The 17,335-nt window shown below is 38.1% G+C and overlaps 1 protein-coding gene across 3 annotated transcripts in view; it reads left to right on the top strand.

The window, feature by feature from the left end:
• PRKCE (protein kinase C epsilon) overlaps window positions 1–17,335 on the top strand; it is a 286,969-nt gene that overhangs the window by 220,154 nt on the left and 49,480 nt on the right. For all 3 annotated transcript variants that reach the window (XM_038131311.1, XM_038131313.1, XM_038131312.1), the window contains exon 11: window positions 10,607–10,761. In XM_038131311.1, coding sequence (XP_037987239.1) covers window positions 10,607–10,761 — 155 coding nt within the window. The remainder of the gene's footprint in view (window positions 1–10,606; window positions 10,762–17,335) is intronic.

Genomic DNA, 17,335 nt, shown 5'->3' with positions numbered 1-17,335 from the left:
TTTTCCTTCTGATATCATTGCTGCTGGACCAACTGGCTGCATTCCCAAGTGTTCCCTGTTAGTTTTGTAGCATCTGATATGTTTCCCTGTGTGCTCAAAGACATAAACTAGAGTCCCAAACAGTGTAAGAGAAACAGGAATTGCAAAGACAAGGAAGGTACAAGAGCCAGCCTAGGAGCTGAGGAGACACCTAGGACATGTGCCATCTCTAAGCTCCTTGGTAGAATATAAGCAGGTTAAAAGTTGTTCTTAGAAATTCTGAGGTGGCTTCAAAAACTTTATAGTTAGTTCTATTTGGAAGACAGCATTTATATTTTTTCCTATAAGAATCAGAACAAAGGAATATTAATAGCTGCCTGCACATTGTAACGTTTTCTGCATAATGACATTTTACAGGCTTGATATAATTTTCTGCCATGTGCATCAGGCCATTAAATGAGAGGTCTTTAAAATTATCTCACCAGAACAGTTCTTTTTTCCAAACAACACCAAAAGAAGATGAGATCAAAGAATTTCATAAAAGGCGTTTTTCACAGCTTATCTGTCATCAAATGAAGGTATTAGGGAAATGGCCTGAGAAGCTTTTCCTACTTGATACCCCTTTTGAAGTGACTAGAACTACAAAACATGCCATTTCTGCAGAGGATTCCAGTTGTGTTTCTCCCTTATATGAGAGGAAAGGCACAAGAACCGTATTACAGTAGCTGGGACCCTTCCTGAGTCCTTGCTCTTGGAGCTTGCTCGGGCTTTCAGGGGAAAGGCAGGGAGCAGGGTTGGTACCCAGGGAGCACCCTTCCCGGAGCTCACTGTGGAGCTCACAGCTACCAACACTGCAGCTGAGGGCACACTGAAAGATTTGACCCAGCTCCCAGAAAAATCCAGTGACACCACAACACATATCTATCCAGGATAATTTGGGGTTGAAGATCTTCCCAAATTCAAAAGTTTTTTTCTTCATTTGAAGGTTAGAAGGTACAGGATTGAATGGATAAAATGCAAATGGGCATAATTTGTTCAGCGTTTTCATTGCATGCTCTTGTCTAATAAATTCCACATATTACAGTATCAAAAATTTAATCCTGATCTCAACCCCTATTGAGCTAAAGAGAATGTCACCACTAAGCTCTGTAGGTACTGTGTCAGAAATTGAGATATACTATGTTATAGGTGTTACACAGAAAACACTCTCTTGGAGAGAAGGTATGATATCCATCACTGACCAAGAAGAACAAAAGCCAAAATTGGAATTCTTGATTTAAAGGAGGAAGGAAGTACAAAAATTTAAAAATTAACATTTTTGCTCTCACATTTTAGGGTCTTAATATGAAATTATCTATTTGAGCAACTCAGAGCTAGAATTTTATGTCATATTCTTAGTGAGTAAAATGGGATTTCTATGGAGGAAAGCAGGCTGACCACTCTCCACCTCCTGTTTCTGTGCAACATTGAATTACTCTAAATTTCATCTTTTTTAGAAAACGGGATTAATTAAATTTTGGATGATTTCTTTTTTTTTTTTACTAGACCTAGTATGAGCCTGATACACCAGCTAATCCAATGCATAGTAAATTTGGTCCAAATAGTAATATGACAAAAATTATTATCTGGAGAAAACATTAGGAAGACTGTATTCGAGATCAGGTGCTCATAAATTGCACAGGGAAAAGGTCTGTGTGAGGGGCTAATGTTCATCTGTGATTCCAAGCTATATATGATTGCTTGCTGCAGAGTCTAGATTTTTTTTAATAACCTTGCTTTCTCATATTCCAGAATTTATGGTACAGTTGAAGACCTGCACATTTCAAAATTGATGCCAATGTCAGTGAATTTTGCTTGCCACAGTAATATGGTATTAGAGTCTTTCAATATTTGAAACATTCAACTAAACTTTCCTGGAAATATTAGTGCTGGGGTGATAAACAAAGGACACATTTTTTCACTCTCAATGAATTCAGGACAGGCTGGTTTCTCTTCACTTTGGACAGTTTTAGAGTATTGCTGGATATGTCTTTGGAACCGCCATAAATAAAACTTTCTTCTTGAGTGCTGGTCTTGGTAAAATTTAATGGTCCCTTGAACTTTTTGCATAGACAATGTGAGGTCCTGGATATCATTTCCTGCTTTGAATCATTAACTTGTTACTTCCATGGTTCTGTGATCTTCTGCTTGCACATAGTAGGTCCCTTACCCAAGCCAGCCAATTTGTCTCAAGATACTTAACACTAGCCACGTTTCCCTTGTTGAGTAGTACTATGGGATGTGCTGTGGGCATGAAAAACATGTTAAGAACCCCATTTTGTTCCAGTATCCATGGATATTCCATAAGGAGACAACATAAATCTCCCATGACAAAAGTGAACATACCGGGACTGCTTTATGGCATACAGAGATCTCAGACAAACATCTTGCTTAAAACCCCCTTTCCAGCAGCTCACGTTATAGCTGAGTAAATGCTGCAAGGCAGGTCTTTACAGTAATACACTGTAAAGGATTTGAGAATCTCCATACGGATTCTGAAAGCACTGTTTGAAAACTAATTGCATTTGATTTGTAGCTTTCTCTGGCCATTCACATGGTATGCTATGATGATAGAGTACAGAGGGATTTTTGAGTGTCTCAAAACAAGCCAGCTATTCTTGAAACCATTCTCAAGGCTTTAGAAGTGGTTTTTCTCCCACAGGCTCTCGACTAACATAATATCAGAGGTCTCTACAAACACAATAGAAATATTCTGTTATCAGTTTTGTAAAATCAAGAAACACCAGTAACCAGTTCTTTTTATTAAAAACAAAGGTGGAAAGTACAGAATTGTTTCTCTAAAGGTATTATATAACTTCCAGCACAGTTAGGAATTGATATTTTGAGTAAGAAGTAACGCAAATGATTTGCAGCAGTGAAAGAGTTCCCAGCGGTATCTTCTGTAAGTACTGAAACAGCCTGCCAGAGGAGGTGAAGGAGTGCTTATCAGTGGTGATTTTTAAGAGAAGGTCAGTTTATTTTCAGTAACTGATACAATTTTTTGACCTGTGAGGCCGAGTATGTTCAAGGAATATCGTTCAGTACTGGCTTTTGCTGGTGACAAGGGGACTGAGAAGAGAGCAGGGCATTTCTGGCAGAAATGAGACTCCACTGCAGTGGAATGCAGACAAACCCATTTGCCCTCTGGCAGACCAGATTAGCAGAGTCTCCTGCTTCTAGGTCTTTGTGGGCCAAATTGAGTCCATTCAGCAGGGCTGTTCAGGTTCACAGTTTTAGATCTGTCAAAGGCCAGAGACTGCCTGCCTTGCAGCATTGAAAAGGTTAGTTCCCCTTAGTTTAGGTACAGCTGATCCTGCCTGTCAGTGAGATAAGCTAGATGACCTCGCAAGATTTCCTTATCCAGTTTTGTGTGGTTCTCTGATTCTCTCTGGTCTATGTTTTACCTCTGAGGCAATTCTTTCAAGGGCAAAAAAAGAATTTGAAATTACTGGGCAAAGCTGAGTAAAACTGATCAACAAGCCTTAACTATAATAGGTCCTCACCAGCTTGAGAGAAATTTGGAGCGTGGAATTTTGGCTGACAAAAAAATCCTCTAATACAAAATCAGAATATATGCATTTTGTGTTAAGTGAAAGATGCAGACAGCTCATGTGAAATTTAGGATAGCAGTTCCTATGTACAGGTCATTTCTTCCAAGAAATATGGGATTCGTAGAAATTGTTCCCTTCTTCTTTGGAACTCCTTGAAAGCCCTGGTACAAAACAGGAAAAACAACACAATTAGCCTCGAGTATAAACACTGAAATCAGGGACAGATAACATGTCATAGTGTCCTGTTGGAGATTGTTACTGTGAACTTCAAAAAGGAATCACAAGAACAGGCGGGAGCTTCTTGTTGTTTTCTTTAGTGTTGTACCTGGTTTTCCTCTTGGATTTATATTTGCCCCTCCTAATGCTGGGATTGTGGAAAATGAATCTGCCATCCTGCTTAGTCTTTGTCTCCGCATGGTGAAGGCTTGCACATAGTTTTGTGTACAGTATGCCTGTGCAATTTCTATCAGAAGCAGGAAATGTTTATTTAAGTTCGGAGGGGTGGGACAGTTGCTGCAGTTTTAGGTAATTTTAAACAAACTGTTTGAGCATCCTGTTTAAACAGAGTTAAGTAATCACAGTTTTGTATTAGTTGAAGAATTCCATACATGCAAGACATTAATAAAATATCATCTTACCAAGCATACCAAGGTGATATATTTACCTGACTTGTTGAGCAATAAAAGTTGTATGTTTGACTTCTGTTTTGCAACAAGTTTAGTGGCTAAACATATTCCCTTATGTAACAGTACTCTACTAGAATGTGTACTATTTTACATTTACATTTACCTGTATTTGATACACATATTAGTTTCCTTGATAATTTCAGGGACCTCTGAAGAAATCTAATTCAAATGCAACTTTCTGAAATTGGGAGGAAAATCTGTATTCATGCAAAGAACTTAGTTTAGGGAACTAGTGAGAATCCTAAGGAATTTATTCACAGCCAATTCTATGAAAACATAAATGAAGGAAAAAATGGTTGTTGGAGTAGGCTGCTAAGATTTATCAATTTGTGAATTTTGGACATGAGTCCATGTTCAATGCCTTTCCTGAATGATTTTAAGTGTTATAAAAGTTGAACTGGGAAACAAAAAGAGATAGTGAAAAGGTTTTTTCTCAGACTTATGTCATGGACTTTTCTCAGACTTATGTACATCTCAGTTTTGAAACTGGGAGACAGATTGCATGATTTATTTCTGGTTCGTAATGTTTCAGTAATGAGGCTGTTTTGAACTGCATATTGGGTTCCCTAGCTGTTAGGACTCATTTGAAAGAGAAAAAAAAAGTTTGCATTCTTCAGATTGAAGTGATAATTGTACATGGTTTTATGTCTATCAGTGGATTGTCTTTAGACTGCAATTTAATGTTAATGAGATTTTAATTGGAAAACAAACAAAGGACAGACAGGTTAATGACTGATAACAATTTTTAAAAAGTCCTTTAAGATCTACACAATAATTAATGTAAACAATACATCAAAGTTTTTCCATGTCTAACCTTTCATACAGGGTTTACGTAGAAGTTTGTTCCTTAACAATGGTATTATTCCACATCTAAACAACTAAAAGACTGTATAGTGTCATCTGTTAAATAAGAACTGATTGGCAAGATTATCTGGTCTTACTAGTAGGAAGACCTTGGTCATTAATCACACCTCCACAAAGAGGAACTGGATTGAATCTGTTATATCCTTAGATTTTACTGCTGTTGATGTTTCTAGAAATCTCCCCTCCTTTTCCCAAATTCAAACGTGTACAATATTCCAAAAGAAAAACAGTAGAACCTCTGTTCAGTGAAACTCATAACATCTACACCTGAGCAAATATAACGTGAGGGAGTGCACATAATACATAGTCAGATAAAAACAAATATATATATAAATAAAACTAAAAATCAGAGAATGGCAGTAATCACAATAAAGTGTGAAGTATTAGAAGGATTTACAGTAGAGCAGGGGGTGGCTATTTCGAATGTCAAGAAATGACAAATTAAATTGGGACAAAATTAAAGGAGTGAAATGAGAGAGATGAAACAAGATTTCTAGTTTAACTAGTAAGTGTACTCCGCCATTTAGTGACAAGGACAAAGACTAGAAAAAAGGTTGCTTTTTGGTGTCCATTTTTGATGACAAAAAGCATGTAAGAGACTCTTAATTAAGAAAGTTGAGAGGTAAGAATCAAATCATAGAGATATTAAGGCAGCCATTGTGTGTTCCAGTATGAGAGTTACATTTATGGTCAGAAAATACTGCAGAAATACAGAGTTAAGCGTACCTTTTTTTTTTTTTTTTTTTTTTACTTCTAGCTTGTTTATTTCACATCCAGTTTTCTTTTAAAATATCTTATTCATGTGCTGTGCTCTGCTTTTGTTTCCGTTTGTTATTTTAAGTATTCTCATTCAACCATATCTTTTGAGAAATTCAAGGAAAAGCAGCTTGATTAAGGGCTAAAATAAACCCTGAAAAAGATTCAAATTACTTCAGAAAGCATATTAGTTTACTTCAGAAAACATATTAGCTTACTTTGCAGTACTTTTTTTGCATTATAGGTGCCAAGAGAGGATTAATCTGTAATGTCTTTGTTTGTGATTTTGCCTTTTATTTTAGTTTATATAATTAAAGAGTTCCCAGGACTGCTTTACATTTATTTTATTCATCAAAACATACTTCCCGAATGTTATGAAAGCAAAGTTCAAACATAATGCGGTCCAAACCAAACCCATTCCATTTTCTCTTGGAACATAATTGATAATAAAGTCATACCTTGTATCACATTTTTAACTGAGTAAACACTGCATTGTCCCTTAATATATAATTCTTAAGGGTGTTCACTTTATATTCTCACACTTCAATGTTTGAATAATTCCTGGTGGTACATGTAGCAAGATACATATGATCAAGAATAATACAGTTACTTCACTCCTAGTGGGAGGATTTCATCTTCTCTGCATTGAACTCAGAGGCGTGTGTGCTTGCACTGTGACAGAAAGGAAGGAGTCAGAGGGTTGGGATTTTGAACATTGGGTTGTATTTTGAACATTAACCTCTGATGAAAGATATGGAAAAAAGTTTGAGTGCAAAAATCAAAATAGTGTGTCTGGTTTTGTTGAGGATGTGGAAAATAAATAAATGGACCTGTCAGTCTCAGCTCCCATTCATAAAATAGTCTCTCTTCTCTTGCATCTTCTTTTCAAGTAAATGTGAGTCTCAGCTGACCACATCATTGTCCTGACTAACAAGAAAGACCAGAGAGTGCTTTTAAGAAAGTAGTTTCCATAGGGACTGAATATATTTCATCAAAAAAAAGATGATACCTTCTAATGTTGAAATTGTATTCTACTGTGTTTGTGCGTGTTGTGCATCTTACTGTTTACTCCATGCTAGTGGACTTTCTCAGACTCACTGTAAACAGAGAACAGAACTTTCAAACCATTTTTTGGTGAATTCTCAGTAGGAAACTAAAATGTTTACTGAGGAAAGCTGGGAAAGTGATTTAAAATACAGATTTGTAGCAGAAAAATTCAATAGTAGAACAAATTCAATTACTGAGCTGTTCAATGTGCTTTTAGTTTTGATGAGGTTGTCAAGTAAGCTGCAGAATATGTCAAAAATACCCTTTCAAACAAGTATGGGATGTGTACAAAAAGGAAGATATAAAAGAGAGAGAGAGAGATGATTGATAGGTATCAGTGTCCAGCTCAGAGAATACTGCTAAACCTTTTGTTCAGACTGTCCGGTGACAAGATACTCTGCTAAAGAGTCCAGGTTAAATTTTCAGTTAGCTTAACTGTAAGTGACCTAAAAAAGACTGGACTACAATAAAAGAACTTGAAGCTTTAACTAAACACAATTTCTGACATTAATAGTCAGCAATTAGGCATTTAGTGAATGTCACAAAAAGCATTTGCCTCAAACACAGAGTATTTATTATGAGAAAAAACACCAGTCTATCTTGACATGTTAGGTGTAGCAAGCTGAATTGCTGCTAGCATATTCCAGGGTAAGGAAGCAAAAAGGACCTTTGCATAATATCCACAGATGTTTTACTCAGCCCGCGCGGTGAGATGATCACGTCCCAGACACACACACACACACACACACACACACACACACACACGGAGAGTCCAGCTTTCTCTCTACAGGGGTCTGGGGGTTTACCCTGGTCTCGGGGAGTATGAAGGTAAGGGCCAATCATGGAATAGGGAGGAGTGGCTCAGGGACGTAGGAACAGAGATAGGAACAGGGAAAGGAGCCAATGGGGTCTAACAGCTTTTTGAGGGAAGCTTCTTGTGTCTCCCTAGATCAGGAAATGCCCCATGCTCCCCCCAGGGTCTCCACAGTTAGGAAGTGGCCTTCATCTATACAATTGTGTAAATCAGTCTTTTTCTGGTGTTATCCCTGTTGGGAGCAGCAGCTCCCAGCTCAGTGACAAGTTGAGGGTTACCATTTGGGAGTCACAACTGTAAAAGGCACAGCACCATCACTTTGCATCAGTATTGTTTGTTTTCTACCTGTTGTAGATGCAGCAAAATGACAGCAACGTTGGGAATGAGTATGGCTGCTCAGGAGAATGGGAATTGCAGTTTTGTTTTCCTTGTTGATCCCTCTCAAGTCCAGACTGTTGACTTTAGAAAGGTTAAAATAGCAGTGTAAGAAAGTTCAACTTCAACAAGTGTTAGGAAAATTTACTTTAGGTAAGTGTTAGCCATGCTCTCCTCAGCCTGCAGTCCAATAGATTTTGTGCTTGAAACACTGAACTGTATCCATGTGAGATAATCTTAGGGAAAGACCTGCAAAGGGACACTTGGAAATGCTCTTTGGGGATACTCATTCTGTGGTGCAGCAGTGAGAAGCCTAACAAAGGACAATGTCCACATTTTCTTTGTAGGGGTGTTGTTGTACCCTCTTGCATTATGTTCCAGTAGCAGCACAGCTGTGCTTTTGACTGACATCATCACAAATCTGACTGTATTGGTGTTATCCTTTAGCTCTAGCTTCTGAAATCCTAACACCATCTGAGAACTGCCAGATTTTCCTTTAATAGCAAGGCTATAATTCTTACTGGTTCCAAAGACAAATCAGACAGACAGCACAAGGACCTGTAATTTTGCTTAAAGAAGCAAAGAGGGTGATAGTTAAACTCTACACAAATGGCAGAAGGTCTGCGCTATGACTTTGAACATATGAGCAGTACTGAGCATTAAAGAAATAGCAAAGGCCTGGCTCTGAATCCATGCTCTTTTGAGTGTATGATGCAGCCAGAAGCTTTGGTGATATTCTTCAGGATGTTTTCTTTCCTAAGGAATGATAAGAAAAATGTTAGAAAATGTACCAAAGTCATTAGCAATGTTTTACCAAGGATGCCAGTTCACCTGGCTTTCCAAATTTCATCCAGTCCGGCAGTTTCTGTGTTCCCAAGATACAGGAGGAAAGGCACAAAGTTTTTTTCTGCATCCTCTTTCTGTAATCAGCAAAAAGTCAGACAAACATTTCTAGCCTCCTTCAGGAAGCATCCCTGATAAGTATAACATTTAGGCACTTAATGAGCAGCATTAATGCACACACTGAAGTTCAAGGGTATTTTTAAGTGCTGTGGTCTGAGTCTGAGTTGTAGAGTAGATGATTAAAGACAAATGACAAACATTTATGAATTTCTGGATTCATATATATAAACTGTGTAATCTGCAGGCTTGGATTTACTTGGGGAGGTTAATTAACTTCGATCTTCTGTTGTTTTTCCTTGTCCAAAGCACTGTGACATCTTGTCTCTTTTTCTTCAACCCAGCACACGAGACACCAGGAGCTAGAGCCAAACTGCAGTGTGACATTAGAGCTGCAGAGGGGTGAAGTCCCATGCTCACACACCTCTGAGTCATGACCAGGGAAAGAAACGTCTGTGTCATGTCACATCAGGATTACCTCCACCTCTAACTAAACCCATGTGCATATAGCTGTAGATAATTAGCAGTAGGGAAATAAAGAATGTGCAGTAGGCATTCACCAAGGGTGGACAGGCAAGAAGTTGAGGATTCAGGGGTATTAGTACAGACTGGGGAAAAATATGAAAACTTGTAAGAAACACTGTAAAAAATTGATCTAAATTATATCAAGTAGATGTGTGTCATTTCTTTCCTTATGCTTTCACCTGCATTGCCAGTTTAGATAATAAATGGTTCAAGATGCCAAGCACGCGTTCAGTTTGCTGATATTTTTGGTTCTGACTGTTTCAACATATGCTGAACTTTTGGGTTAATGGTGTGACTGCCTGAGAATCTCAGTTGCTATTCTCAAGGAACGTTCATTTCTGGTCCTTCGTCATGGAAATAGGTTTGAAAGCTTGAACGGGGAAGTGATAAGCAGTAGAAGAATATAGAAAGAACCTGATACATATTTTAATAATGCAGTCCTATTTCATTATGAGGGTTTGAGGCAATTTAAAAAAACATATATTGAGATTGGCAGCGCTGGTTTGTGTAGTTTAACAGTTCTAAATAATTTTTTCATTATTTGAGGAAGATGCTTTGCAGACAAAGTAACTGGTAAGAGAGAAGTGCAGAAAGAGGACTGAAATTTGCCCTGCAGCATGTCAATAGTTGACCAAATTGACATATCTTTTAATGGGTTACTATGGCTAAATTTTCTAAAACTATGGTTTTCATGGCTAAATCATAAAAGCAATAACATCACTTAAGTGTCTCTGTTATTATATGTTTATAATTCCATATATATTGAATTGATTATAATTCCATATATATTTGTTGATGTGTGGATGTTTATGTGTGTGTTTTGTTTAATACAGTATTTTGATTGCCTTTTTCTCATTTCTCACTTTGAGACTCATCTCATTTTCTATAGGTTTGCTGGGTTTTGGTTGTCAGTTTCCTCATTTTTCAGAATTGTAGCATTAGTTTCTTTTATTTCTTTATGTAAATGCTCTAGTCATTTAAAGTGTGGTCATTTAAAGTCTAGTCATTTAAAGCAGTCCTTTATGTCACTAAAAGAAATTAGCTAAATAGCACTGTTTAATTAATTTCAGGACCGCCTCTTTTTCGTCATGGAATATGTAAATGGAGGAGACCTAATGTTTCAAATCCAACGCTCACGCAAATTTGACGAACCTCGATCCCGCTTTTATGCTGCAGAGGTCACATCAGCACTCATGTTTCTTCACCAACATGGCGTCATCTACAGGTACTTTTTTTGATCAAAAATAAAGTATTCTTGGGGCTTCGGGATGGTTTTGGCTGGAATCCTCCATCTCTTAGCAACCAGTTTTAGATTAGTTGTTTGTTCCAATTTGCTTACACAGAACTTTTTTTTTGGCTGTTTATCATTGAGAATGTTAACATTTGAATAGCCTCTGCAGCAGTCGCCAGCTGTGTGTGCCAGTTTTGTGTTCCAGTCCAAATAAAGTGGATTTGAAAAAGCTTGGCACAGTGCGACCCAGAGGTGACCTTTCTGCAGATCGGCGCAATCGCTTCACTTTCCTCCCTGTGCCATAGATTTCCTCTCAGTTTCTAACCTCCTGCCACTTCCTGAGTTTGTTTGTCTTAGTTGTCTCCACTCTGATACAATCGAGATGGTCGTTTGCAATGCTTTGCTTATGCCCCTTCCTCTTGACTGTTTGGGTGAAGGCTTACTCACCAGCAGGAAGTGGCTCTTAGGAGACAATTCTGATTCGCTTTCAAGTGCCCTGCATCTATTTGAACCTCCCTCACTGGCCCCAGTCTCTAATCTTCAACAACCATGCACACACACACACACAGAAAGTGCATATTGTTGTGCTGGGATGAAGAATGCATTTAGGGATAGGCTTTATTATTAAAACTAAGGATTCGCTTTGAAAAATTTCACCCTGATGTTAATGTGTTTATTAAATCCTTTATCTTGTCATTTCACACTTCCTCTCTGTTTTTATTTGTTTTTAGCAGCCTGTTATTAGTTGAGATAAATTCAGGCTTTCACAAGCAACATTCTTAACAGGTTTTATAATATAAATCTGTCCTGTCTAGTAAAAACTCTTGAGTTCTTCAGTTCAAACTGAGCTCCATTTTTTCCCTTGATATTCCTACCCTCTTTCAGGTTATCAGTTTTAATTTGAGGTAGTCATTTCAGAGACAGGCAGCCATAGATTTTGGAAGCCAAAACATCAAGATAAGGATATGGAATTTGTCACATCCCTGGATTCATATAAAGGCAGGTCTTGAGAGTACTAGAAATTGAGAAAGAAATATTAAATTTTTAGTAACCAGGGTTGAGTGGTAAGTTCCATTAGAAGCAGTAGGCTTTGCCACATACAAAGAGATTCAAAGGCAAATTTCTCAAAGGCGTCTCCTTTCCAGAGACACAGCGAACAGCAGAACATCACAGCTTCTGAGGAAAGTAAATCTCTTTGAATGTGCTCTTTTCATCAAAAATCTAGCTTTCTTTATAAAACTCTTTGCTAGCTGCAGCTCTTAATCTCCATCTTTTATTAATGCTGGTATGATGTTTGCATACTTTGTTGTACTTTTGGGCCTGACACTTCACGTGGGTTTGTTTTCAAGTGCTGAAGATCCGACACATTTCTTACCTTTCCTGCCCATATCATATTTCCTACTCATTGTCTGCATTTATTTCCAAAGCTTGGTATTTGTACATTCACATAATAGAATGTGGCAACTTTAGAATTTATAAGTATCTGTCGTAAGAGAAACAGACAAGCTTGGCACTTTGAAAAGTGAAGGATTTTGAGGATTTGTCTCCATTAAATACTTGAGCTAATCTGCTCCTCCTGGAAATTGGAGGTAGACACCTTGTAATTAGCAGTCATTTTAATGATTTCTGTGAGCCAGCAAGAAATAATTGGTATAAAATTACATCTCCCTGCTCTACATGAATGTGCATTCATTCAGCTCCCCATCCTTCACTGCTCCCATCCCTTAACACAAATCCTCCTCTCTCTACTCTTTCTTTCCTACCCTTTTTCCCTTGTCCTTCATGTAGCTTCTGCTGAGTGTTGGCTCCTAGCTGGATGCATTGAATCACTTCATGTGCATGTGTTCTTTCTATGACTTCATGAGCAGAATACTTCTGTCGTAGGAGAAATGTCATTCTGAGAAAATGTTTCATAATTTAAACTTCACAGTGTAATCACAACTTTTGGTTCAGACACTATGCTGCCATGTCTGACATGCATGCTAGAGTATAACGTTGAACTTTTAAATGGCGTGTTATGCTGAGTGTGTGATCAGAAGACGCATGAGAACACGAGTTGTAGAATGAAAGCATAAACTATTGAAAGCAACAGGAAGAAATTAGGAACAGATGCAGTTGTATTTTGTTTTGATACTGGCTTTTGGATCTTGGCTTAGCTATATCTGTAAGAATAATTCATTTTCTGAACTGTGAGATACTAGGAGTTCAAATATTTGCAAAAATAACATCCATTTTACAGTTATGCTGTAAAATACAAGTAGAAGGAAGAAATTATTTAAAATTAATTAATCATAAGGAAATGTCCAAATTCATTCACAATGTGCCAGGCCTTGGGAGATTGCGTTTGTTGATGTCAAGCATGCACAAGAATAGTTGTCTTGCACAGAACAGTTTCAGCCTAATTATTCCATACCTGACTGCATTATTTACTACAATGTTAAAAATGCATTGGGATCAAGTCACTCCTTTACATCTCCAAAGCTCTTACTAGCTGGCAAACAAGGAAAGAAAAGGGAAAGAAAAAAAATGAAAATAAAACAACCTTTGGTCCTGAATAACTACCTTTGCTACCAGTCATAACTACCTGACATGCCTTCAGATATTTTAATAAAGAATACTTGTCTTCTGTGTAATTATATTTCTAGAAAAAACATTGTGGTGTGAAATTAATGGTTATTCTCCAAAATGGGAAATGTTGCTTGTGTGGGCACTACTTCAAGGAAAGTGGGGAATATATAAATAAAATAAGATGTTTGATGGAAATGTAGGTTTCAAAATAGCTGCTATACCTTCTGATCTTTTTTCAGTCTTGTATGTGGAAGTATTTGTTTGGAGCTAAACAAAGTTATATTTTTGGAAGTAAATAACTAGCTTTAGCTCATGCTTTGGCTTGTTGGTTAGGTTTTTAGAAAGTGCTATGATGATACTAAATGATCATCTTTTATAATAACTGGTTTATCCTCATTTCCCCTGAAGTTCAAAGAGAAAGCCAGCTCCCTGTTTAGCAATAGAAATTATTCTCTGAGTTCACATCTTTGCATCTAGCCCAACAGTTGTTCCCAGACTTGTCCAATTACCGGTGTGCTCGTTGGAATTACATATATCTTCCTTATGTTCATCCTCCTTATGCTTATTGAGTTTAAGTTGGAAATAAAGATGAACCTCACAACTTTTATATATAAAGATATTCCATTACTGAATGCATATTTTATTATAGATAAACTTCAGGATAATTTTTAGGGTGGCATTTTTAAAGGTCTGATGTTATTGTTGTGTCAAAAACACTTCAACAGCCTAATAAAAATATTTACATTATCCCTGCCACCTTCCCTCTCATCTGGCATTCAGCTATTCAGGCACATGTCAGACTGGGGCCTGATAATACAAGTAGAGTTAATCAGACCCTAGAGAAGTTTCAATCCCATTTTCTGGCACTTGTGCTTGTTTGTGTTATGCAATTGCAATTGCACCACTTTGAAAAAATGTATCCAAGCTTCAGGAATTAAGGACTAGGAAGCTCATTTTGATTTTTTTTTTGTGAGCTGGACTGGAGTTTGAACTTGGTGATGAAAGGTTGTGGACTATGTTCAATGTCACCTGCCCCTGGAGTATGGTGTATTTTAAGTCAGTTTTTATTATATATGAATATATGTTATGTATATATAAAATATATTAGTATATATTCTCATGTAGAGAAAATGCAACAAACTGTGTGTGTTAAGTAACTTTCAGTTCTGTACTCCTCTCATACTGAATTTCAACATTCCTATGCTCTTTCTGCAGATATATGTAAATGTGGCACGTTCTTGTTTCACTTGGAGATGTTGGGCTGAGGTCAGGAGTATCTGGCTGGCTGGCTGCTCTCAGCATAGGAGTTCAAGTGAGGTGACACAAGCGACCGGCTGTGTCCTGAAATACCTACAAAGAACTGTTGTCCCCCCAGGCAGGAAGGCTAGCACTAGAACAGGGTAGTACCTCTTCAGGAACATAAATGTCAGTGTCAGTTCATACATGATTTAGGAAATAACTGTGTGAGCTGTAAGCATTGTTTCAGTAGTTGCGTGTTGCTTGGTCTCTGTTATCCTCCAGAATCATTCAAGTGCTCTCTCTGGAACACAAAAGAAAAAAACCTGAATGTATACAATTTCAGTTCACCTGAAAGGATGAAAAATACCTTAACTGGGAAATCAGTGCCACCTGCTTTGGGTTGACTAATGTAGGAACAAATTTTTTGCTTTCAAGTGTAAGATCTGTGAGATGTCGCCTTCAAATCATGCAGCACCTGGTCACGATGGAGTCCTTATTCTTAACTATGGGTTATTATATTCCTCAGCAATATGAAGTAATAACCCAGCCTGTAACTTGCTGGAGCTTTCTGAGGCTCTCTACACTCTGTAATTAATGTGTTGGTCATGATGAAGGATTTATTAACACTGAATTGAGGTAAATGTGGATGTAAATATGCTGATGCCAATCCTTGAGTACCTCCGGGCTTTTTCCATACACAACTACCCTAAGAACTTGTTTGAACACTAACTGAATTTTTCCCTGGATAATCAGTTTTCCCAGCATTCCTGTTTATCAGGGCAGCACACACCAGTGTTTCAGAAAGAAGAACTACCTAAAATTAAAAGCACTTTCATTAGTGTGTTTTTATGTGAAATAAGAATATTTATTTATAAAGTGTGACTTCATTGGTGGTTGTGTGATTCAGAGCAACCTTGGCAGAGTAATGAGGAGTTATATTTACACTGATGAAAATGTTGCATGGTCAGTGGTTAACATGTTAAAAGTCATCATTCTCCCAATTTACCTTACTATGTTATTTCTGAGTGGCAGCAGCCAAATAAAAATCCCCTCCCCCCTATTTTTTTTAAGCAAAACTAGACGTGGAGCATTTTGATTTAAGTATGTAAAGATCATCTTATCACAACTCTGAATAGTTAAAAGTAAAATTGGTGCTTTATCTGTAGTCCATGAAAGAGAGCAAGACCTTGTACCCTCACCTGGCATATTCACACCTAAGCACAGGAATATACTGAACACACAGTCCTCTCCGCATAAGCTGCCTGTTGCAGCAGTCCACTACAGAGAAGTTATAGTTTGCTTCTGGCCCAAGTGAACAAAAAACTATTTCCATCACTTTCAGTAAAAATAGGAAGGAAGGAGTGAATTGTGCAGGTTTGTCTGGAGTCCCAGCGTCTCTAGGGACTGCTGCCCAAGCCACGCCACCTGACCAGTGCTCCTGGCCGGGTTTGAGCCCTGGACTACATCCACACTCTCTCTGCTCTGCCTGCTCTAGATTCCAAAACTGAACATGAGCTCCAACGGGATTTTAGTCGGTGGCCTCCTGCCCTCTTTGCACTTTTTCTTGCTGGATCTAGGCAGATCAACAGTCATGAAATGCATAAATAAGCAGGATGTCTTCCCCGCAGGAAAAGGCAGTGGGCTGGGGTGGAGAGGAGCGGAGCTGAGGGAGATGAGAAGCAGGAAGGAGAGCTGGTTCCCAGGCTTCTGGCATTCGGACTGAGGGAGTCCACCCTGCCATCTGCCCAGCTTATGTATTGTGCTAAAGGCTCTGTCGTATAGGAGAGCCTTTGACAAGGTTTCCAGCTGTGGAAGGATGAGTAAAGGCTGTGGGAATAGGATATGAGCCACATGGTCTTGCCAACAGTAGAATGCTTTTTAAATTTCTCCTGGGTTTGGAACATTAAAAGTCCTTAGTTGGCTGCTGCGTGGGAGTTGGGTATGTGGGGGGGGCAGTGCTGGGCAGTTAATATTTAGAAGGATAGACCAGCACCATTGACCTTATTTGGGGAGTGACAAGGTACTTCCAGGGGGAGTTCTTGGTAGAGAGGTCAGCATTGTTTTTTTGCTTCATGTTTATTTGGTGGAAGATTTTCTTTTTTAATGACCGTTTGTATAGTGCTGTATTGTGTAAATAAAGCTATGACCTTTACCTTCTGATAACAGTATAGAAGTGAGTTAATGTTAAATGAGAGTGAGCAGGGAGTGGGAATCTGCCAGGGTTAATGCCAAGTTTACATTCCTCTGAGGGCAGCCATGTTCCGGTACCCTCAATAGAAAGGGCAACAGTACCTCTCAACAGATAATAGCAGTGAAATATTACAGAACATATTTGTATTTATTTCTGGGTGAATGTCACTGATTTTAGATGACTGATGTTTGTGTCTTTATTTTATAACAGGAAGAAATGTGTGTTATCTCTCAGCGTTTGATAAGAAGATTTTAACTCAGAGAAACATACACAAAATAAAAATCCAGTAGAGCTGCAGCACATGTGAAACTGAACTGTACTGGTACAGAACAAACCCGTTAGTTTTCCTAAACTGCTGAAACACAGAGCTGTTTCTGCAGAATCAGGTACACTAGCTCCAAAAAAAATCATACTCTGCAAACAATTTTCTAACAGAAGAAAGAGAATGCTTTCTGTGTCACAATGCATTAAAAATCTAAAGGTGCTTCCTACACATAATTCTGCTGCCATCAGACAAAACTTAGGGTTGAATTTTACTGTGCCCTTCAGTCATGTTTGTCTTCAAACAAT

Source organism: Motacilla alba, chromosome 3 (assembly GCF_015832195.1).
Source record: "Motacilla alba alba isolate MOTALB_02 chromosome 3, Motacilla_alba_V1.0_pri, whole genome shotgun sequence".
NCBI classification, from domain to species: Eukaryota; Metazoa; Chordata; class Aves; order Passeriformes; family Motacillidae; genus Motacilla; species Motacilla alba.
This window is presented reverse-complemented; position numbering and strand designations above follow the sequence as displayed.